Below are 24,811 nucleotides of genomic sequence, written 5' to 3'. Positions count from 1 at the left end.
GGAATGCCGTTTTCTGCCTTTGCATGAGTAGTAATTGGTCTACACGACATGTCATGTCGATGACCGATTGAAACTTACAGTACTTTGCATGCTTCATTTCTTATTTAATGGGAAAATAAAAGTTACACCTGATATATATGCGTGGGATGTCCTTGTACAATTGACTATTGAGTGGTGATGATATTCGTAGCTGATACAACTAATGAATAACTAAAATGAATCTTTGGTATTTTCAGGATGAACTTTTAATTGAAGAACCAAAATTTGAAGAGCTATGGGATAGGAATATGGAGGAATCAATCCGCCAGGCAAATGTTAAACCATTTATAGAGGAAGCTAGAATGCAAGTTTCAGATTGGGGTTTTAGGTTGTCTGAACTTCAGGTGCAGAGAAGATGTCAGGGAAGAGGAATTCTTCCTTGGATCAGGTCTATGTACAATCAGGCAGAATGTGAACTAACAGGATTTCTGGGCCCAATACACGTGTGGCAGGTTTGTGCATATCTTTCTTGTTTCCTGGTTATTTGTTTATTCAATATTGTTTTATTTTCTCATACGGTAATTTTTAATATATTTTGCAATTTCCTTGCTGTTGGTACCAATTTTTATCCATTTTCCTGATTATCTGAAAAGGTTTTACTTTTCTAATCACACTTCAGATTATTTCATCGAACTTTTCAGGAACTACTATGGATTAGTAACTTCCTGTAAATGTTTGATTTTTTTCCAATCCTTTTTCCTGTTTGGTGGGCCTGTTAGCTACTAAATGATCTTCTGAAAAAATGAAACTTTAACGCTCACAAGTAATTCATTAAATTGTTACGCCTATTGAAGAGAGGTAGCTAGGTGATTCTCTGAAAGTCCTCAAAAGATAATATCAACCCTTGTTTCTTCCCCTAATTGTTGTAGTGGTTTTGTTTAAATTCTCTTGGTATCGCTCAGATTTCATTTTGAAATCTGAAAAATAACAGTGATTCAACACTAGTGACATTCGTTAAAGTGTTATTTGTGATTTTACACTTATATGTTCCCATTCATTCTGTAATGTTCTTATAATTTCTGTACAGGGCATGGATGACCATGTGGTTCCGCCATCAATGGCGGACTACATAGTCCGAGTTTTACCGGAAACCATTGTGCATGAGCTCCCAAACGAAGGACACTTGTCATACTTCTTTTTCTGTGATGAATGCCATAAGCAGATACTTTCCACTCTCTTTGGACCCCCTCAAGGTCCGGTTGTCAATAACGTGGAAATCGAGCAAAATCCCTTGGAAGAAGATGAAGTAGAGAAGCAATGAATTTCTACTTCTCCTATAGAATAACTCATAGAGGCATTGACATGGATTTCATTCCCACATTCGGATGTAAATACCCCCACAGGTAGCTCCGATTCTTGGTGGAGCCTGAAATATGAGTTTTAGTTAATTAATTATATATGATGCTTAAAATTTTTTGAATGATGAGCGCTTCTGACAAGAGCCATTGAAAATGAATGAGACAGCTGATTCAATTTCTCGTTCTCTTTGAAGCTAGAATTGTTTCTCCCATTATATATTGATTATTACCCTGTAGTATTTCACCTTCAACTATGTTGTACTGAAATGATTACTTCAATCAAATGAACGCTACAATGATGTTGATGTTTTTCTCTCAGAGGGTATCCTGTATATCAAAGATTGCATCAAAGGTTATTTTTTTTTTTTTTTTTTTTTTTTGGTAAACGCAACTTGACAACTTTCTTGTTAGGGTACAAGGGGAATGAGTTTGAAACTTTTCAGTACTATTATCATGTTTGTAGTATAGAAATTCTTTGAAATTGGTCACAAAACAAGATTCCAGTCACTAGGATGACAAATAGAATTGAGACCGTGGGATGATGTAGATTTTTGCAACCAGATATGGTTCTCGTAAATCATTACGAAGAAACATACCAAAACAAGAAAAACAAAACAAAACAACAAAACAAAAAAAAAAAAAAAAGAAACGCACGCAGAGATCTAAAAAAAAAAAAAAACAACTAAAACTGCCACAAAAGCATGAATTGTTTGTTTTTGCTCAGTTGATTCATAAAAGATTAGACATTATCCCAATGGTATACAAATTATAGGCCGCGCCAAAGAATAATTTGAATAAAACTCAAAATTCTTCTTCCATTTAGAAGTCTAATGTCATACAATTCATCCGAAACGGAGCACAACCTCCACAAACCTCTGAAGAATCATCATTAGAAAGATCACCGATGACACATCAAAATGCAGAGCCACCGCCCTTGGTTTTTCCAAGCAATAAATCTTTAGCTTCATTGATTTTAGATGCAAGGTAATGGCTACCACCTGCATCTGGATGGTTTGCAACCATAACCCTCCTATGTGCTTCCCTCACCTTATCTGACGGAGTCCTTTCCCTGTCACCAAAAAAAAAAAAAAAAAAAAAAAAAAGAAAGAGGAAAAAACCTATCAAAGTCCCTACCTATCAATTATTTCCCCCTCCCCAAAAAAAAAAAAAAAAAAAAAAAAAAAAAGGAAAGAGGAAAAACCAAAAACAAAAGATTAGTTCATACACCATAAAACTAGATCTAATACAAAAAGGGAGATGCAAAAAGTGTAAGATGGAGACAATACGGACACAACAGAACAAAAGTTTCGCAAAGAAAAAAAATGTGAATCTACTCTAGTTCAGTACGTATGAACTAACTAATTCCCATATGCCACAACCACAAACAAACTTCTACAAGCAATTCAACAGGATGACAAGGAATAATCTTAGGGTGGTTAGGCACTCAAACACTCTTGCTAGGAGGTTTTAGATTCGAAAAATTCTTGGCAGCACCGCAATGCTAAACACCAAAACTAATCGAAACTGGACCCCATCTATGTGTTAACGTTCCATGCTGTTGAGCCCACTTTCAACTAGCATGTGACGTTGGGCACCACCGGTGCCCCTAGCATTACTCTACTTGCGCCTGCAGATCGATTTTCCTAAGGCCATTTTATTTGGTAACACACCACCCACTTTCCTAGTACCCCTTTTGAGCAAAAAGGAAATTTAATTCCACAAGCTCAGGTCAAAATTACCAGCTATGTAGCAGTCTGAAAAATGAACAGACTGAAAGAGACCCAAACTAGAACCGTAATCCCGTTCATTCACTCAATCCTAAAATCGATGTGCTTCGCAACCGAGTGACATTGCCATAATTGAGAACATACCATATGCAGGAGGAAATTGAAAATCTAAACTAAACTCCATGACACAATATGTTGTTTTGGATGTGAATTTCACGACACAATATGGAATACATTCCTAGAACCCCTTTTGCGCAAAAAAGAAAAATTTAATTCAACAAAATCAGGCCAAAATTACCAGGTATGCAGCCTTCAGATAAATGAAACGATTGAAAGAGACCAAATCTAGAACGCAAATCCTGTTAATTCACATTCACTCAATCCTAATATCGATGAGGTTCACAATCCAATGACAGCAACAGAATTGAGCACATACCATACACAGTAGAAAATTGAAAATCTATAGTCAACTTCATTATGCCACAAAATGTTGTTTCGGATGTGAATTTCATGACACAACATGGAATACATTATACATATGTGTGAGATTAGGTGCAAAATTATACCTGACTCCAAGAATTTGAGCGGCTTCTCTTCTTGTCATGACAGATTCAAACCCACCTTCATAAAATCTGCGCAGTTTGGGCGGTCTTGCTTTGATGGTCTGCCAAGCCAGAATTCCATATCTGCCCGCATATGCAGCCGCAGCTACTGCAAATCCCGCCATTATTGCTGATGTCTGAAACAAATTTTACATGTAAGCTTTTCAACAAGGCAAAATTCAGAAATAAATAAATAATGAATACATATATAAATCAAGAGCCCCATAAAACGAAAGACAAGCATCCAGAAAAAGGGAAAATTAGTAACAAAGACTAAAGAGGAGAAAAACAAGAAGACCCAAAAACACAAAAAGCAAGCATCGAACATTTTTGACAACTTGTAAGAATAAGAAAGATTAAACAGAACAAAAATCCCAAAACAGGAGATTGATAAACCTCAAAGCTCGAAGCTCGAAGCTTTGGGTTTTTTCCCCTCTCTTTCATCCCAAAAATAATCGCAAGCTCAACAGTAAACAGTTGTTTATTTACCTCAAAATAAACCAAAATACCAGAGAGAAGAGAAGAAAGCTCACCATTTTGTTACTGCTTTGAAGGTTCGAAGAAGGCGAAAAGCTGATTGAACAACAATAACGCACCGTCGGACGCCCAACGTATCGGTGTTCAATATTTATAGGATTTTGTGATCTTTCTAGAAATAAATAAGTCTTTCCTTTGCTTCGGGTCCAAGGTCGTTGGTGGATATTGGATCCGGATCCGGATCCTTATCTTTTACTAGAGGTAAAACTAGTTTGGATTCTAAAAATAAAAATGTAAGTCCAGTCCGGCATAAAGCGTGACGGATCGGAGACTCACCCGTACTTTTACAGAGAAAATTAAAGTTATAAATTTTAATTTATTAAAAATTTTGAAATATTGTAAGGATAGTAAAATTTTATATCATTTTCATGTCATTAAAATAATGACCATATCATTATATATAAAATATAATATCATTATTAAAATTATTATGTCATTTTTAATATATTTATAATATTTTAAAAAATTTAGTAAATTTCAACTCAAATTATGAAATTTTGCTATATAGTGTAATTAAAAGGGTTTTATACATAAACTAAAAATGTCTACTATTTTTTTTTATCTACAAAACTGTCTCCTACCGTATTATAAAGACATTAAAAATGAACACATAAAATCTACTAAAAGGGTAGGTAAGTAAATTTATAACAGTTTATTCTGATTTTGAGTGCAAGTAAATGCATGAATAGGATTGGGATTGATTCCGATTCTAATTCCTGGAACTTAAGTAAACAGTTTATTTTGACTCCGATTTCTGACTCCGATTCCTGTCCACTCTGATTACGAATAAGTAAACATGGCCTAATATCTTTGAATAATGAAAATGGGATACAATTATACAAATGTACATTATAATATGATAGTTGTGAAAATAAAATCTCTACGTGAAATCAGAATAAACATTTAATGAAGTTTCCTTATTTAGTTTAGGGAAAGTTTATGAAGTCAAAATCATAACCGGCTTCCCTACAGCCATTTTCTTCAGAAATCACAAATACGCAATTTGATCCCTTTTCGTCCCAAAACCCTAGCATCCCCCCTCCATACGCCGCGGCTCTCAACCGCATCTCCCACTGGGAACTCTCCAGAACTGCAAAGGCAAAAAAGGCGACGGCTACAAAGCCCAAAAAGGGAAAGAAAAACTCACCAACGAGAACCAAGAAATTGTCTCGTACAAAGGAGGCGCAATCCAAAAAGAATCAGTGAATGTGGTTTCCTTTGTCAGTTTTTGTAAGAAATAGGAATTCTTATACATTTGCAATATTTCAGTTTCTTAGTAGCAATGAATTATAGTTTTTTTTTTTCTTTTTCCAGAAGATTCTTTACCTAAAAAGAGGTTGTAATTTTATATATATATATATATATATGTATGTATTGGGTTTTCATTATCATTTTTCTCTGATAGAAACATCAAATTTGTGCGACACGAAAACAAAATCTGAAATATGAACTTCCTTCAATTATTCGTTATTTGAAATGTGAATAGAAATTCTGGGGTATATATGGCTGCTCAAGTATTGTCAAAGATTGGTTTCAATGTTTTTTCACGTGCCGATTTTGCTTCATTGTCATAGGTATAGTGAATGATTTCGTTCTTTGAAATATGTACAGATTCTCTGTTTTCTTTAATGGATTGAAACATAGTTCACATAAATAAAACTAAACTTTGGTTCATATTTTTTGCTTCACTATCATATTGCTCTTAATGATTTTGTTCATTTTGTTCTTCATTATCATATTGTAATTCAGTCAAATTTTAATTGTATATCAGTCATTATGATTTTTTTTGAAGGATAGTCATTGTGATTTCAATCTCATATCTTATGTAAGTCATTATGTTTTGGTCTTCATCATGAGATTGAAATTCAGGCCGTGTTAATCTTATGTCGGACATTTTGTTACCATTATCCTATCTATTATCAGATTTTAGTAAGTTGTGTTTATTTTCATTTAAGATGCACTTTCATTTTAGTAATGCGTTATTGTTATAATAGATAAGTTTTTCTTATCTGTCGTTCGCTTCGCAGATTTGAGTTTTCAATTCGAGCTGAGATGCGATATTTTCTAAGATTTTATCTGTAACAAAAAAAGTTAAATGTGATATTTTTTGAGAATTTTTAACTGTATAAATCTAAAACTGAAAATTCGAATTAGAGAAATGAACAATGCCTTATGTTCTCAATTTCTTTATAATAATGAGACCGTCTTTATAACACCGAAACGAAAAAAAAAAAAAAAAAAAAAAAAAAAGGCCAATGGGAAAATCTGATTATTCCCAACCAGTGTTGAGACGCATTGTACCAAGAAATGTATTCTTCAGAATTGTTTGGTCAATGAAAATAACAGGGAGACAATGAGACCATCCTTGCATAGAGGCAGCCATTCATAAGAAAAATATAAAAGCAGATCTTTATCGTCGAGAAGAATATATAGTCCTCATTATAATAAAACTCATATCATGCGTGGTATTTAAAATTTCATTATCGTATATCAATTGACATTATAGTACTTAGGGTTGGCAATTTGTGTTTGTGTGTCGTGTTCGGGCCGGTACGATTACAGCACAACACGATTATAACGAACACGACATGAATAATAAACGTGTCAGAAACCCAAACACGAACATGAAACGCTAATAACACGGTTAACACGACACGACATGCGAACACGATTATTAAACGTGCCGTGACAGGCCGACACGAAAAAAACACGTTTATGACCTAACTAGCAAAATTAGTAGAATTTTATATTGTATTCAAAACTATATTAATTGATTACTTAATATCATTTATAGTTAAAATCATGCATAATAGCCAACACACATTAAAATATCCAAATATCAAACACACACACACGTAATGTTTCAAAACATACCAATTACTAAACATCCAAAAAAGTTTGAAAACATAACCAAGTACATTTAAATAAGTTTGAAAACAAAAGCAAACATTTGAATATTTAAGTGTATAAAACATAAAATAAATATAGGGAAATATCCACAATGACTACTGTTCATATCAATGATTAACTGTATAGGAAGACTAGAGTTCTTTTTTTTCTCTTTTTCCTTTCATATCTTTAGACCAATAAATTCAAGTGAACAGATAAAATTTAGTTTCTTATGAAGCAATATGCTTATTAATGAAAGAACCTAAGGAAGCGTTGAAATATCAATGAACAATATTATCCCTTCATAAAACTCTATCACACTAAAAAAAATGTCAATGAACAATATTATCCCTTCATAAAACTCTATCACACTAAAAAAAATGCAGTTGCCACATCGGCAAGTACAAAACTTGAGAACCTTGCGCAACATAAAACAAGAGTAGCAGAGTAACAAAAATTGAGAACAGAAAACTACCTTGTCAATCTTACCAAGATTACTTCTTTCGTCTCGTCGCTTTTGCTAAAGAAAAATTGAGAATAGAAAAATACCTTGTCAATCTTATTTGTTAAAGAAATGGGAAATACCTGAAACGGCGGGTGAGAGAATGAGAGAAAGAGAAGCCTCCAAAGACTAAGTTAGAAATAGTGTTTTGTCTATATATATATATATATATATGTGGGCTTAATAAACGGGTCAGGTCGTGTTGGCCCGATAACGGCCCGTATAACTAAACGGGTTAAGCGTGTTAAACGGGCTGGCATGAATTCAGCCTATTTATTTTCGTGTTATTTGTGTCAGCCCGTTAACAACCCAATTAATAATCATGCGGTCCAAATCCATTTATCTCATATTATTTTCGTGTCGTGTCTGAAATTGCCGACCCTAATAGTACTAAAGTTATTCTAAAAATTAACTATGAGGACTTGTAAATTGAAAAAAGTGAATACTAGAGGTGTTTTCATCAAAAATAAATATTTAAACAACAAATCCATTTACGTATGATAAATCATTGTCATATATATTAACATTATATTAACAAAAGTATAATGAAATTCACAAAAAAAAAGGCATAAATTCCATAATGAAAAATGTACATAAAGACGTACTCTTTATACTTAATAATGGAAATTCAGTATGCATATTATGATGTCGTACTTCATTATCATAAATAAGTGCATATTCTATTAGTGAATGTACATAAAAAGCATTATTTTCATTATAATAATATCATTATGAACAAGAATGTATATATCAAAAAGTTAAACAAATTCAGCCACGAATAAACCACCTTCCTCAAAGCAAACAAATGCAGCTACAAGTATTGCCCAGCCACAACACACGCTGGTAAAAATCATCACCTCAGCACCAATATTAATATAGAGTACGTTATTATAAGCCACGGCAGGTTTTTTTTTTTTTTTTTTTTTTTTTTTTTTTTTTTAAAGGGAAACTCTTATTTAAAAAAACCCATATTTGCAATAAATCAATGAATTGGGAAGTGCGGGGTTTGATTGTCAAAATGAAAAGTTTGAAGGGCAATTTGCTAATTTTGACTTTACACCTTGAATTTTGAATCTATTATATTTAAGTTCTTTTGTAAGAACTTTTGTTAAAATCATACAAAAAAGAGAGGTTTAAGTGTGGTTATATAATTTTTATTTGTTTATTTTTAAAAGAAATTTAAATAAAAAGGTCATTATTACTCTCATTTTCTCTATTTTTTTTTATATAAATAATAACAGAATGAGTTAAGTAAAAATAATTTAAAATTTAATGAATAAAGTGAGAATTTTTAAAATTTAAAAATAATAATAACAATCCTTTATTTTTTCTCACACTTACCCAAGTAAACAAAACTTGGGAGAAAGATGGGTTGTCTCTCTTCCCTCACTGGTCCTTTTGACATTCCTAATGATGACCGGTTAGTCCGGTTCTAGACTTCTAGTTCATAGAAAGTAGCTCCGTTCACTTCGTTGATTCGAGTTTAGAATTCAAGTTTTTCTACAGTAAAAAGCTCTCACAAACAATCACATCTAACTTTTTTGCTACAGTAAAAAACTCTCACATAAAGTCACATCTCAACTCGAATTCTAAACTCGAATCAACGAAGTGAACGGGGCGAGTGTTTTCGGTTTAGAATTTTTTTTTTTAATTTTTTTTTTTATAGAAACCATCAACTAAAAATAATTTTTCTTTTAGATGGTTTGAGCAGCTTAATTTTTTTTTCTTTTTATGACAAAAATTAAATTAAACGAAATTATTTATAAACAGATTGAGTGGCTTGGTTTGGATTGTTTGAACTTAATACTAAAAAATTTTCAATAATTCACAAAATTTATAGTCGTTACTTCATAAAAATAATAATAAAAAATATTTAAGCTTACCATATGACTAACAAATAGTATATGTTTAAAAGTTCACCATTTAAAGTTTTAATACAAACTAATGAAAATGTGATAAAATGTGTTTTATAATAGTAGAACTTTTATTAGGACCAATAAAAGCTAAAATAAATAAAAATAAAAAAATTATATATGTATACTTTTGGCATTATTGAGGGGTTTTAGAAGTCCAAATTAAATCAGACCGCTAAAAAAAATTAAATTAAAAAATTGATTAAACCGTTTAATAATTCAAAAATAATTGACGATTTAATTCTATTAAAAACTCTCAATTAAGCAAGTTCAGTTCAGTCCATGACTTTCTTCCTTGACAGTACCTTTGATCCTTTCTACAGCTTTCTCATCAAATTTTCTTTTTTCTTATTTCCTTTAAATTAGTCGATCAAAATTCCAATTAATGCGTTAAAGGGTTAAAAAATTATCATATAATCTTTTACTTTAAAACGTCAAAGATTAGCATCATCAGCATATAATCTCATAATTTCACACATAACTACACAACAAAACTTAGAGTTTAAATTTTGCCACTCATAATTTTGCATATATTAAGACCCGTTCATTTCACCAATTTGAATTTAAAATTCGGGTTTTGTTACAGTAAAAAGCTCTCAGAAATAATCACATATACTTTTTTATTAGAGTAAAAAGCTCTCACATAAAGTCACATCTTAACTCGAATTAAAAACTCAAATTAACGAACTAAATGAGCCCTAAATGTGAAGACTTTGTAGAATTATCATATAATCTCGCTTGTATTAAATGTGCAGACTCTACTGACTATCAGACAATATCCACACGGATTGCTGAACTTAATTTTCTCTATTTAATGAAAATAAAACAAGGTATTGTTTATTTCACCAATTCGAATTTAGAACTTGAATTTTATTACAGTACAAAGTTCTCAGAAACAGTCACATCTAATTTTTTACCATCTAATTTTTTACTATAGTAAAAAGTTCTCGCATAAAGTCACATCTCAATTCGAATTAAAAACTCGAATCAGCAAACTAAATGAGCCATAAGTATACTTGCGTTACTTTCCATACCCGGATAACCAAACGACTTTTCCAATGTCAATTAGCAATGTTTCAATTAAATGCAAATCTCTTTCCAAATTAAATGCAAATCTCTTTCCAAAGAAGCAGAAATATCACATAGTTTAAACGCACAAAGAAAGTCATGTAAAGATATTCCCTAAACTCCAAAAAAAAAAAAAAAAATCCTCCCACTCCTCTTTTCTTATATACAATTTTTGTACTCGTTCTCATTCTTTGTTTGAGGAAATCATTATGTCAATGGATAGATGGTTTGGTTCCTTGGTTAATCATGATATTTTTGCTCTTTTATGTTTTGTGGCAACTTTATTAGCCGCTCAAGAAGTGAAGGGAAATGCTCTTGGAGATGTATTTGAAAAAAAAGTTGGGTTTAAGCAAAGAAACCAGAATAGAAGATGTGATTTTTCTCAAGGGAGTTGGGTTAAAGATGATTCATATCCTCTTTATAATGAAAAGAGTTGTCCATTCATCGGTTTCAATTGCTTGAACAATGGCAGGCCTGATAAGGACTACCTCCAATATAGATGGAAACCCAATGGTTGTGACCTTCCAAGGTATGCTGCACTTTATTTTTATTTTATTTTATTTTATTTTTGCTGCGAAATTGTACACTTTATTTATTTGTTTTTGTTTGTTTGTCTGCTCCTCCTCTTCTTCTTCTTCTTCTGTCTTTTTATTATTATTATTATTATTAGATGATTTTCTTTTTTCCTTTTCTTCACTTTCAATAGTTGTTTCAATGGAATCAATTTTCTCCTTTAAAATATATTCCTTGAAATATGGAGTCACAATTTGGACTTTTGAATCCCCTTTGCCCTAGTAAAAAATAACAGGAAAAAAGAAGAAGTCGAAGAATAAGAAGAAGAAGAAGAAAAACGTGAAATTTGTAATTATTTCTGGAATTAAATATCATTATTGTGCTAATTAATTATAGGATCTATGGTGGTGTCAAATGTCAAAATGGTATATACATTTTCAATACTTGTTTCAATGGAAATAAATCTCCCCCAAAAAGAATATTTGGAATATTGAATAAAGAAGAGGTATTCTTTCCTTCAATTTTTGTACCATTTAAGGAGTATAAAAATCGTAAACAATGTATACAGATGGAATTTGTCATTATTTCAGAAATTAAATTCCATCATTATGCTAATTATAAGATCCATGGTGGTTTCAAATGTCAATACGTTATATAAAGTTTGAATAGTTGTCTCAATGGAATAAATTTTCCGCTAAAAATAAATTCTTCAGAATATTGAGGTCACAATTTTGAATTCCCTTTTCCTTACAAAAAAACACAACAAAAATGAGAGGCTTTTTTCCTCCAATTTTGTATCATGACAAGAACTATATATGATGTATATGGATGGAATTTGCTTTTATTTCAGGAATTAAATTTCATTATTTTGCTAATTATAAGATCCATGATGTGAAATGTGAATATGTTATTTACAGGTTTGATGGTAGAGATTTCTTGGAGAGATATAGGGGAAAAAAGATTATGTTCGTTGGAGACTCCTTAAGTAACAATATGTGGCAGTCACTAACATGCATGCTCTACATGGCAACCCCACATTCTAATTATACATTGAGCACCACAAAGTTGCTTTCCGAATTTTCATTACCGGTAGAGTTTTATTTATTTATTTATTTATTTATTTATTTATATGAATTCTTGTTTAAAAATTGCTTTAAACAAATAAAAACTCTGTGAGTATCGCCACTTGTTGAATTCTTTAAAGAATTGGCATGTTTAGTTCGCTGATTCGAGTTGAGATGTGACTTTATATGAGAGTTTTTTACGGTAGTAAAAAAGTTAAATGTGACTGTTTCTGAGAATTTTTTACTGTAGCAAAACTCGAATTAGTGAAATGAACGAGACCTTTATATCCAGCTTGATTGTGACACAAACTGGTTAAAAAAATAGCTTGGTCACAACATTTCAAAATGCAAATAAGTGCGAAGCCAGAAATTGCATCAAATTTCACATGTCAATAAGGTGGGCTAAACCTAAAATTTTCAAATTTCAAGAGAAACGAACTACAAATTTCATCAGATTTCACATATAAAATTAAAAAGAAAAAAAAAAAGTAAGACGGCCGTATACTCTCGGCTGTATATGGCTCCGTTGTATTTGCAAAAGCCAACAATGTTGAATATTTTGTAAACACGTAGGAATTTATGGTCATTCTATAATTTAACCATTTTGTGGTAGATTTTTCTAGAGTAAGCAGTTTCATAGATGCTCACATCTATTTTTATTGGTAACACACAACATTAATTTCTTTTCTTTTCTTATAGGATTATGGACTCTCAGTCATGTTTCTGAAAAATGGATTTTTGGTGGACATGGTTTATGAAAAAGATATGGGCAAAGTTCTAAAGTTGGATTCTATAAGCAGTGCCAAACAATGGATAGGTGTAGACATGTTGATTTTCAACACCTTCCATTGGTGGACTCATTCTGGACGCTCTAAAACGTAAGTATTACTCACGTTTAGTTTATGTATTCATAATCATTTTCGTTTTACGTGTATTTTTTATGAGAGAAAACACCGTAGAGAACTATGAATTATGATTCAGAATCATGGACGAATATAGGAAACAAACGTCTCTACAGTAGGGACATTTGTTTCCTATATTTGTTCATTATTTCATATCATATTTAACGATTTAAAACTACAAAGTATTTTTTTCTTTATTTTATTTTATTTTATTTATAATTATTATTTTTTATATATAGATGGGATTACTTTCAAGTGGGAAACAAGGTGGTGAAAGAAATGGATCGGATGTTGGCTTTTAGGACAGCATTAACAACTTGGGCTAAATGGGTCAATTCCAACATTGACCCTTCAAAAACTATAGTGTTTTATCAAGGAGTTTCTGCGGTTCATCAAAAGTAAGTTCTGTTTTATTATATGTTTAACCTCTTTTGCATACCTTGGAAAGGTAATCTTAGATGACGATCTTCCTTTTCTCAAATGAGAAAAACGATAGACATTTTCAATGAAACAAATCAAATTAAACCAAACAAATTGATTTTTATTTTTAGTTGATTTGATTTGGTCGGTTTGAAAATCTCGATTTTTATTAGTTTGATCAGCACTTTAGAAACTAAACCAACCCAAATTCGTTTATAGATTTTTTTTTTCAACGAAAAATATTCCACGCATGTCATTTTAAAAACAACGTACTTTTTACTTTTATGCTTTAAGTAAAATTTTTAATTTAGTTAGAAATTAATAATTAATTTTGGACAATAAATTCAAATTCTCTGCGTGCCAACAATTAGACGGAATGAAAGTTCAACCGACTAAACGAACATCCCCTTTAGTTGGAGGATTCATTCTCTGATTCGAATCATAGTTCATAATTTACTACAGTATTTTTACTCATAAAAAATACACGTAAATCAAAAATAGTTATACTCTCATGGTTTTAATCTATGAACCAAACGAGCTCAAGCAAATTAATTATATATGATTTAATTTGATTTGTTTTATCTTAAAGCTTTTAAACCGATTAATATTTTTGGTTTGATGGTTTTCCCTCCAAGCCAACCATGAAAATAGTCATACCTTTTTCAAAACATACACTTCGTTTTGGACTAGCCAAGTCAAAAACAAGCTTCTATCCAGTATGTAGAGCAGAACAGATTAAAAAAGTATTTTTTTAAATCATATTAAAAAAATATGTAAAAAAGACAATTTCTGATACAAATCTAATGACCGAAAAGTAAAGAACTATCAGTAGGTCATTTTTTTTTTCCTACTAAGGAAACTCCCTATGGATAAAGCTATTTTGTGATTGACGTGAGTAGTTGTTCTTAAACCAACAAAATTATGTACAACTGAGCTATACCTATATGTTTACTATTCATCTAACAATTCTCTTTGGATTTTCAGTGGCACCGAATGGAATGATCCAAAGGCAAAGAATTGTAATGGACAAACTCAACCAGTTATGGGATCAAAGTATCCAGGCACTACTAGCCATCCAGGAGAAGAAATTGTAAAGAGTGTATTAAGTTCCCTGAGAGATCAAGCCTATTTGCTGGACATTACATTGCTAACACAGCTAAGAAAAGATGGTCATCCTTCGATTTATGCCACCAAGGACCGCGCATTTGTCGACTGCAGCCACTGGTGCCTACCCGGTGTTCCTGATACTTGGAATGAAATCTTATATGCTGTTTTGCTTAACAGTAATATTTTGCTTTGACACAGTGAGGTCACTTGTAAGAATCCATTGATGAAAATTGAAAACACAAGTTAGTGTTCATAATGGGCGCAATAAAAACAGTTATTTTGGTTCAACTGCCAATGACAAAACGCTTATAGTTTTGGTAGGATCAATATACATCTGCAAGGAAAACAAGAGGAACAATAGCCTTGTTTTCTTCCATTTCATGATAGTGAAAATCAGAGATTATGAAAGTACAGGTAAAATTGAGAGAAAATCAGGAGCCCCTTATTGCTGAAACATCTTTAGAGTTTATTTATCTTAGTGCTACGAGAGTTTCAGAGACAATGTTATGACCGGATCCAATATCTTTCAGGAACTATGTCAGTCCACTTTTCTTTCCTTTATCCTATGTTCCGTTGGACTAACAAGTAATGAATGCAATCCATAAAACATTATGCCTCTCAATACTTAAAAAGTAAAAACAATAAGAATCTCAGGTTTTTTTTCCATGTTTCCTGAGTAAATAAATTCGACAATGCTGTGACAATAGTTGCATATCAGAATACAAATACATTAAGCAGTTGACACCCACAAAATAAGCTTCTTATCATATTTCAAGACCAGCCCACAGATGAAAAAGATTAGATTAATAATAACACGAAAAACATCTACAGACTACAAGAAAAACACAAAATATAAGCAAAAGGCTTAAGTATGAATCTCATAGAAACCAAAGCATGAAAGTGCCAAAACCAAGGGTCGAAAGAAGACGGCTCACTGGTTCTTGTTCTAGTCTTGTTGCTTCGTATCTATCTTTGTCTCTCTATTCTCTTGTCTCTTATGGGCAGGTTAGCGGGCTTCTGGGCAGTGTGCGGATGATCTGGGCCCTTGTAAACCTTTAGGTGGTTGAAGAGTGCTCTGCCAAGCTGCACAGAAGAAACCTCATTAAGCCATACACTAGGGAAGTAATTACGAAGAGTTATTTGGCACTAAGGTGATCTTTTAGCTAGGATGTCACAGCATGAAAATGATCAAACATGAATCATCTTCCCTAAGGTAATGAGATGCAAGTAAAGCTAATACATAGGTGACTAAAAAGATTAATTAGGATTACGTTCCACTCAATGAGTTTAAGGAGAAAAATAATGAAGTGTGACTATCTCTTTACTTGCAGCAGGACGACACTCACAAAGTTGCATAGATTTGACAATGGCTGCCAGGCAAAGTAAAACTATGGAAAGCGTCCCTTACGTCACCTAAAACAGATCGAGTATCATATCATTGGACTTTTGAATATTTTAGCTTAGTCACTTGATTCCGAGCCAAACATCTCACCGAGACAGTGTGGATATGTGCCAAGATACCTTAATTTAGTTTCATTTTCTGAAAGTATAACTTAGTCTCAAAGGATAAGACAGTGTTTGAACAAGCCTTGCATGTCAGATTATAGACATGCAATCTATAACAACAAAAATAAATGGACTTGATTATGAACTCACCCTCCCTTTAGGAAGCATGCCACGAACAGCATGCTCAATGATTCTTTCTGGGATTCTCTGCTGCAGTTGGTCGAAAGTTTCAACTTTCATACCACCTGGTCTTCCCGAATGCCTCCTATAAAGCTTTTGGGTTCTTTTCTTGCCAGATACAGCTACTTTTTCTGCATTGACCTGTTGTTCAAGTTCAGCAAAATCTTTTAGGCCTCACAACAATTATACGATAAGGATGAAGACTTTAGCACATATATATAAATGTTAATCAATGTGCATATGTTATACATATGTTAGGAAATGAGAAGAATAAGGCAGTTGTTATCTACTTCTGAGGAGGAATCAGCATCAAACTCTAGTTATGAAAAAATTGGTGGTAGAACATATGCTGATAAGAAGAATAGTAGTTAATCAACAAAGAAAGTAAAAACTATAGCAGTGGAAGAAAAAACAAGGAGACGTGTATATGGGAATCACGAAATATGACCCTATGCAAGCATGAAATTCGCACATTGGCCATTTCATACACTTTGAAGGGATAATCATAATTCAAAACACAACCCCATAAGTACGAAGAAATAGCATGTATGAAGTACCTAACTATGTAAACTACTCACCACAATAACAAATGCCCCCATGTCCACACTAGGAGTATATGTCGCCAAATTTTTCCCGCGGATGTGAATGGCAATTGTGGATGCTAGTCTCCCAAGAATTTTGTCCGTAGCATCAACAATGTACCATGGTTTCTGGGTTGGAATGTGATCCGCTGCTTTTGGATACCATGTCTTATTCCAAATGTCCTACAAATTCAAAACAGTAGACATTCCACAGTTAAAGCAAGTTAGCAGGGAAGAGCGACAAAATCTCACTTTTAAGTGAATTATGAAGAACAATCATATCTTTCTAATAAATAAATAAATAAATAAAAACACACACACACACACATTATCAACCTAAGCAACATTCATTCCACTGAGAAAGGCAAACAAAGAGTTGTTTTAGTGTTTAGTCTCGCTCAGATCATAATCCCCTTAAGCAAGTCCAAAAAAACATGATAAATATTTAAATCCTTCCTTAATAGTATCTTTGTTAATAAAATATGTCACTTTATGTAACATTAGCAAAATCACAAAAACCAAAACAACAAATAGTGAAGAAAAATTAAATGGAATTATACGTGTCCATCTTTATACCATATTCCTTTACTATGAATGCCCAAAAAGAATATGAAATTCAGAAATATAAGGGCTTCGTTAAGACCATATTATCTTGTTGGGTACAAAATGAGACTAACAAGTCCTCTCAAAATTTTCCCAATTCCTCATTTTCAATCTCTCTATCTATTAGAGTTTATACTCCATATTAGCTCTTAGATTATTCCTTAATAGTATATATATTAATAAAATAGTCACTATATAAAATTAGAAAAATCACAAACGAGAACAACAAATCATGAAGAATTTGGCGGAATTAAGGTGTTATTATCTTGTTGGGTCCAAACTCCAAAATGATACTAAAAATCTTCCAAAATTTTTTCCCGTTCCCACATTTTCCGAGCAAACAAACAGAAAGAAAATTCTAGAGAGAGAGAGAGAGAGAGAGAGAGAGAGAGAGAGAGAGAGACTGAGTGAGGGGACATTCATACAGGGCCATTGACTTCGGATTGCTCGAACAACCAACGCTGGTCGACGGGAACATGAGGGGCGTCCACGCAGCGAACCGTTAAGCCCCTTTTTCCATGTTTTTCGGAGCCATTAAAGCGAAGCGTGGTGGGTGGGACCCAAGGCCGTTTGGAGAGAGCCACCGAGAAACCAAGAAATGGGGTTTTGCAGGCGTTGATTGAAGGTCTTGAAGAAGAAGAAGAAGAAGACGTTAATGACGAAGAGGATACCACGAATGAATACGAAGAAGCTGAGAGAAGCGCCATTGTTCTTTCCCCTTCTTGTTGAGAGTTGTTTGATTGATGAGAGCGGTAACTGGTAATAAGCGGATAAGATGGGTGCCGAGAGAGGGAGGGCCTAAAGCAAGAACGCAGAGAGCGCCATCCTTTTTTATTTTACACATTTACCCCTTAAATTTATATGATTTAGTAATTTGTCCTGTCAATTTTTAATTTTAATAAATTTTTTCTCTCAACTAAAATTATTTTAATATAGTTTTTTTAACGATGATTATGTTAAATTAGTATTAAAAAAACACGTTTAATAAAGAAATTTAACATCTTAATTTAAATGTAACATAAATCTTTTAATTTCTCAATTTTTAATCCCTTAAATCTAATTATTAATTTAAATAATTTTAACAAAATAGGCATATTGTAATAATTTTATAAATTTAGAGCGTTTATTATCAAAATTAAAAATTCATAGGATAATTTGCTAAACCACTATAAATTTAAAGGATAATTGTGCTAAAAATCATTTCTCTTTTATTTATTTTATATTTATAAGGGGTTTTTTTTTTTGGAAAATTTGCAACAATTTATTGAGTGCCTGCATAAATTGTCAAAAGTTTATTTATTTTTTTACGAAAACATTTTTTTTTCATAAAACAAATACAAAATAATTAAATTGCAAAGTATTAATTTAAAAAAATAAAAAAGCAAAACGTGTACATATAAATGTGTGTTCATAGGTTGTTCTTTTGCATTTTTGAGTTAGAGTAACTTGAGTGATGATCTTGAGTTGAGTTTGAATTATAACTTGAGTTGGATCAAAACTTAAATTTGTATTTAGATGATATTTTAATAAAAATTCAATGGTGATGAAAAATTTTAATAGGGTATATGAGTGAGGTTTTATTCATTTTTTCATTGTGAATGCTAAAAAAAAATCATCTCAATCAGAATTAAAACGAAAAAGTTATGGCATTTTTAAGAATAGAAAAAATATTATTCATTAACTTGAGTTCGAGTTTATGAACTCGGGTTGAAGGGAAAATTTGAACTCGAGTTTAGCCCCAAACTCGAGTTTAAACTCGAGTTCAAACTCAAATTTTACAAACGAACATAAACTTAAATAAGATTGTAACTCGAGTTCATACTTTTTTTGAATTTCGTTACAAAAGAACAACCCCGTAAACACTAGTTGTGATTGCGTGTGGGCAGCAAGAATTTTACACTTACAGAAATGTATTTATTTTTTTCATTTGAGACATTATTACTACTACTACTAATAATAATAATAATAATAATAATAATAATAATATTATTATTATTATTATTATTATTATTATTATTATTATTGATACTCCTGATTCCATTAAAAATGGTAATATTATCAAGCTTATTGATAATAGATAATACTGATCACCAAGCTATATTAGGAGCATTTCTAAAGAGTTCTTTAAATTTTAGTTAAATTTTTAACTAAAATGATTAAAAAAATATTTTAATTAGTAATTTTTTAGTGAATCACTCTAATCATACTTTCTATTTTAGCTAAACATAGATTATTTTAATCTTTATTAAATTTAAAATTTAAATAACTTTATTAAATTTAAAAAAGAATCTTTGCATTTATTATGGCTGGAAAAATAAAATAATGTGAAAAATGAAATAGCTAACTTCTCTATGTTATCTATATTTAGTTAGTATGGAAGATATTCACTAAAATAACTAACCATTTAACTAATAATTTGAGTGGAAAGAAGTAAAAAAAATTAATAAATAAATAAATTATTTGTTATTTTTGTTAAAAATATGAAATGACTAGTATGATTGGAGTTGTTCTAAAAACTCTGTTGTTGTACTTTTACTTCAACTTTGATTCATGCCCATTTGCCAAAATCAATAATTACATCCCTAAACAAAAGTAATTTCAAAATAAAATGACAATAAAAGCAAAGAGCTCTTTGTAAAAATAATCTAATAGAAAAGCTTTATTAATAAAATGACAATTCAAACATTTTTATTTACAAAATGACTTTCTTTTAAAATATGATAATTAAATTATAAGTAATAGAATTTAATGAGATAACATGGTAAATTTAACTTTCTAGATAAAGAAAAATGAAAAAAGGAACCCCAAACCCTCCTTCAAGCTCCTTTCTCCTCCCTCATGTACTATTATAGCAAATTTTTTTTATTTCTTCACATTCATTCTCCCTAGCCATCATAGCTCTAGATCTGCAAGATTGAAGAAATTTTTGTCATATTTTGTTTGATTAAGTGCTTTAAAGAAGAAGAAATTATTGGAAGAACTTGTTTGGAGAATAAAATTTGGAAGGTTAGTTTTTTGTCCTAAATCTCTTTGAATGTTTGTTTTGGACAACGTTTATTTTAAATATTATAGGTGCATTTAGCCAAAAATTTTACTATTTGTAAAAGGAAAAAAAAAAGCTTTTGGGTTTGGAAGATGCCAGATGGTGAGGTTGAAGATGATAGATCGCGCGCGACTTCTTTGGCCGAAACTTGGTCACACGAATGATGGAGGTCGTTCAAAGTGGGTCGCGCGCGACCATCATCCAGGAGGAATGACTTGGATTTCTTTTCGCGCGACCATAGCCTAGTGATGGTCGCGCGTCTTTTTCTTTCTAGAACGACTCCCAGCGACCTTAGAAATTTGTTGATCGTTCGGAGTAATTCAAGGTCGTTCGGAGTCGCACTGAATTTTTTTAAATATTAATGTTGTTTATATTTGTGATATAATTTTTGAATTTATGTTTTTCTTTTAATAATTATATTTCAAAATTCATTATAAGTATGGCTCCAATCTACGTCTTTCTAGAGTACGATGGTGAATGAAAAAAGGTGGAGAGCGGATCTTAAGAATAGTTTGGAAGTGGTTTAACCAGGGGCTTTTTAGTTTATAAAAGCACCACATTTGTTGAATTGGTAGATAAAATCTATGAAAGAATGAGTATTGATCAAAGTATGCAATTGAAATTACACATAAGCGCATTGGTGACTCATTTAGTAAGATTGCGCAAACTCTTATTTCCAATAATTTGGATGTCATGGATATTATGTTTTTGTACGAGAATGAAAAAGCAATTACTCTACATGTTATGCTTAAAGAGAATAGTGAGAAAGATAAAGCAATATGTGCTGTTAATGACGATAATATTAATATTGATAACAGTCTCGTGGGAGACCTCCGTGATGATTATTTTAGGTGTCCAGCGCCACTGGCAGTATGTGCTCAAGAGGATATTTTTAGTCCCAATATACATGCATTACAGACAAATAAACAGAACACCGACATAAATCCAACGCCGATCACCGGTTCCAATCCAACGTCGATCACTAGTTCCAATCTAATTCTGGAGGAAACAATGCGGGGGAAAGTACCTGACGAAGGTGATGATTTACCTGAGGGAAGTGATGATGTAAGTGATGAAACAATTCATGATAGTCCTTGTCAACATTTTGATTTGGAAAAGGATGGTGCACTGATAAATTTTGATAGCGGAAAGCATGATGGATCTGATTTAAGAGTGGATCGACACTTTAAGAGTAAGGAAGAATTGAATATTAAATTGAGTCTTGTTGCCATCAACGTAAAGCTTGAATTGAAGGTAAAGAAGTCAACAAAAACATTGAAGGAAGTTATTTGTGTTAATGAAAATTGCTCATGGAGAGTACATGCAACAAATAGGCCCAGTTTAAATTTCTTTATCATTCGACAATATAACGGTATTCACACTTGCTCTTTGATGAATCGATCAATCAATCACAGACAAGCATCCAGTCGCGTGATTGAAGCTAGGTTGCAGGGACACTTTAAGGAAAACAAAGAGCCCCTCAACCCAAAGAGTCTCATTCATGCGCGAGGAATTAAAAGTTCACGTTAGTTATTGGAAGGCATGGAGAGGAGGAAAATTTGCTCAAGATTTGGAGAGAGGGGCCCCGGAACATGGCTTTGCCATGCTCCCATCATATTGTCACATTCTTAAAAAGGAAAATCCGGGCACAGTTACACACATTGAAGTTGATGCAGAAAATAAGTTCTTATATTTTTTATGGCTTTAGGAGTGGCAATAAGGAGGTTCAGATACATGAGAAAAGTGATTGGTATGGATGCATCTTTTGTCAAAACAAAATATAGGGGCATGTTAATAGTTGCATTTGCGCAAGGCAGTGAGTATCATAGCTACCCGATTGCTTGGACTTTGGTTGATATTGAGAAGAATGAATTGTGGACTTGGTTCTTAGAGAAGCTAAAGGAGTTGATACTCGACAGTTCGGAGCTTTGTTTCATTTCTGATAGAAATCAAAGTGTCCAGAACTCAGTCAGTCATGTTTATCTTATGGCGCATCATAGAGCCTGTTATTATCATGTCGCTCAGAACATTAAGTTTAAATTTAAGAGTTGTGTTCCACTTTCAATGTCTATGAACGCTGCAGAAGCATATCGTATTGAAGTGTTTGGAAAGCATTTTGACGAGATTCACGAAACGTATCCAAGGGTTGCCAAGTATCTAGAGAAGGAGGTCAAATTTGAAAAGTGGTCTAGAGCTAATTTCAAAGGCAATAGGTATGAAGTTATGACAAGTAACATAGTTGAGAGTGCGAATAGTATGATGAAGAAGGCGAGAGAATATCCCATAACTGCCTTGATCAATTTTATCCTGAGCAAGATGGGTGAGTGGTTCTATATTCGGCGTCGGGAAGCATTGGCAATGAAGACACCACTTACTCCAAAAAGAGAGGAAATACTCAGAAAAAGACGGGATGAAGCTGGTTTATTAATTGTACGCCCACTCAATGAGAATGAATACTATGTGATGTGTTGAAGTAGTATTCCGGACGTCAATCAATATATGGATGCAATAGTGAATTTAGGGACAAAGAGATGTGGGTGCAAGGTGTTTGACATTGACAAGATTCCATGCATCCATGCTATAGCGATAGCAGGACATCTTCAACCGCTAGACACTGGGTACTATCTTGCAGACAGATGGTTATTAGCATACGCTGAGACTGTGTATCCCGTTCCTCCAGAATCACAATAGCATGATATCCCTGATAATATTAGAAATGTTGTGGTAGTAGAGCCAGACATAGATTCTATTAGAGGGAGGCTAAGATTGACTCGCATTCCTTCAACAGGAGAAGTTCTGAAGAAGAAGTACAAATGCGGGACGTGCTGCCAAAAATGAAACAATTCAAAGACATGTTCTAATCGAGGTGATCCATCTGATGTGAGAAGTACCGCCTAGTAAATGTCTCTTTTTTTAAGTATTCTAACTATCTTTTTTATACTATTCAATATATGTTTGAGTAATAAAGATTATTTTAAGATTCTAATTAATTATTGGCATTGGATATATGTGTGTGTATATATAATATATATGTGACATTTCAATTATCAAATAAAAAAAACATAAAAATCGTAGGAAAAAAAGACAAGGATGACGGAACGACTTAGGCATCATTCTTGTTTAGGTGGGGTCGCTGGCGAAAAAATGCCTGAACGACCTGATGGTCGTTCTTGGTCTTTTAGTGGTCGCTTGGTGTCTTTCTCCGATCTGTTCGCCTTGTAAGGGTTATTGTCCACAATAGGCACCACCATTACCAGCATTGTGAGGACGGGGATCAAGGATGTTAAATAAAGTATCCATTCTAGTTAGAATTAGATCGATCTTCGTCATAATCGCCTCATTTTCACTGGCAATAGCTAACCGAACGCTGGCCATTATTGACTCCTCATGGTTTGCATGCAATGATCATATCCTCTCCTCATGGCTTGCATGCAATGATCGTATCCTTGCCTCATGGTTTGCATGTAACGATTTGATCATGTTCACTCAAACGACGATCAAGAAGATGAAACATCTCTAAGGTCGGGCCATGCGTCTGGGTGGTGACATGGGATGGCTGGGGGTGATCTGGAGGGTGTAAGTAGTCCTAAGAGCCTATAGGGGTTGATGTTGTAAAGGTTGGGCCATGCGTCTAGGGGCAACATGAGAGGTAAAGGCTGCAGAAGTCGTGCCATGGATCCGATTGGCAAGGGGTGATCTCGAGGGTGTAAGGGGAGAAGGAGAGGGAGCAATGGGACTTAGTCTACGCTCCTCTTCCTCAACTACGACACTGTGTAGGATGCATCTTCTGATAAAAACTCAGTGAGACGATCAATGACTCCATCCACAAGATCCTCATGCATATTGAGACGTTGATAGTAGTCTTGTTATCTTTCCTCCGTCGAAGGAGCCAGAATAGGTCGTACAGTAAACTGGAAAAAAAATGAAATGAGTAAAAGCTATTAGACCAAAAAGGATCAAACTAAATATAAAACTATAAAATGTCAGTTACAATTACTTCGGTCGACCTCATCAATTGTAACCATGGACGCCAAAAGGACCCCTTAGTGGTTTCCTTCAGCTGCCAACGGAACCACCGTGAAATATGCTTACCTCGATCTTCAAATTTGGCCAAGCTTTTGCCCAACTTAGGCATAGCCTCGAAAGCTCATGCTTAGAATGAAAAATATAACAAAATTACTAAAACAACCGAATAGTAAATTATATTTAACTTAAAAAAAAAAGATAAGCCTAGAGTGAAAACCTTACCTGAAATAACCAGAGGCATCCAAAAAGGCTATATTGTTCAGCCCCCTTTTTCTTCCATTGACACCTATG

The 24,811-nt window shown here is 32.9% G+C and overlaps 4 protein-coding genes across 5 annotated transcripts in view; 2 read left to right on the top strand and 2 right to left on the bottom strand.

Moving 5' to 3' along the window:
* The window catches only part of LOC21400518, a 5,434-nt gene extending 3,782 nt beyond the window's left edge, over positions 1-1,652 (top strand). For both annotated transcript variants that reach the window (XM_024163687.1, XM_024163688.1), the window contains 2 exons: positions 237-491; positions 1,067-1,652. In XM_024163687.1, the coding sequence (XP_024019455.1) occupies positions 237-491; positions 1,067-1,300 (489 nt within the window). In that variant the 3' untranslated portion in view covers positions 1,301-1,652. The remainder of the gene's footprint in view (positions 1-236; positions 492-1,066) is intronic.
* A 380-nt stretch (positions 1,653-2,032) lies between these two features.
* LOC21400517 (mitochondrial import inner membrane translocase subunit TIM14-3) lies at positions 2,033-4,310 on the bottom strand. Its single transcript, XM_010095160.2, has 3 exons — positions 4,200-4,310; positions 3,631-3,803; positions 2,033-2,406 (listed from the first exon to the last, which is right to left on the bottom strand). The coding sequence occupies exons 1-3, from the start codon at positions 4,200-4,202 to the stop codon at positions 2,250-2,252; spliced, it is 333 nt and encodes a 110-aa protein (XP_010093462.2). The 5' UTR covers positions 4,203-4,310; the 3' UTR covers positions 2,033-2,249.
* A 6,480-nt stretch (positions 4,311-10,790) lies between these two features.
* On the top strand, positions 10,791-14,774 carry LOC21400516 (protein trichome birefringence-like 42). Its single transcript, XM_010095159.2, has 5 exons — positions 10,791-11,104; positions 12,006-12,177; positions 12,852-13,030; positions 13,294-13,452; positions 14,459-14,774. The coding sequence occupies exons 1-5, from the start codon at positions 10,791-10,793 to the stop codon at positions 14,772-14,774; spliced, it is 1,140 nt and encodes a 379-aa protein (XP_010093461.2).
* Positions 14,775-15,216: 442 nt separating this feature from the next.
* LOC21400515 (50S ribosomal protein L13, chloroplastic) lies at positions 15,217-18,267 on the bottom strand. The gene is made up of 4 exons (XM_010095158.2): positions 17,877-18,267; positions 16,846-17,031; positions 16,238-16,408; positions 15,217-15,664 (listed from the first exon to the last, which is right to left on the bottom strand). The coding sequence occupies exons 1-4, from the start codon at positions 18,156-18,158 to the stop codon at positions 15,548-15,550; spliced, it is 756 nt and encodes a 251-aa protein (XP_010093460.1). The 5' UTR covers positions 18,159-18,267; the 3' UTR covers positions 15,217-15,547.
* Positions 18,268-24,811: the final 6,544 nt, after the last annotated feature.

This window comes from Morus notabilis, unplaced genomic scaffold (assembly GCF_000414095.1).
Source record: "Morus notabilis unplaced genomic scaffold, ASM41409v2 Scaffold243, whole genome shotgun sequence".
NCBI classification, from domain to species: domain Eukaryota; kingdom Viridiplantae; phylum Streptophyta; class Magnoliopsida; order Rosales; family Moraceae; genus Morus; species Morus notabilis.
The sequence above is the reverse complement of the archived record's forward strand: the minus strand, read 5'-3'. Positions and strand labels throughout refer to the sequence as shown.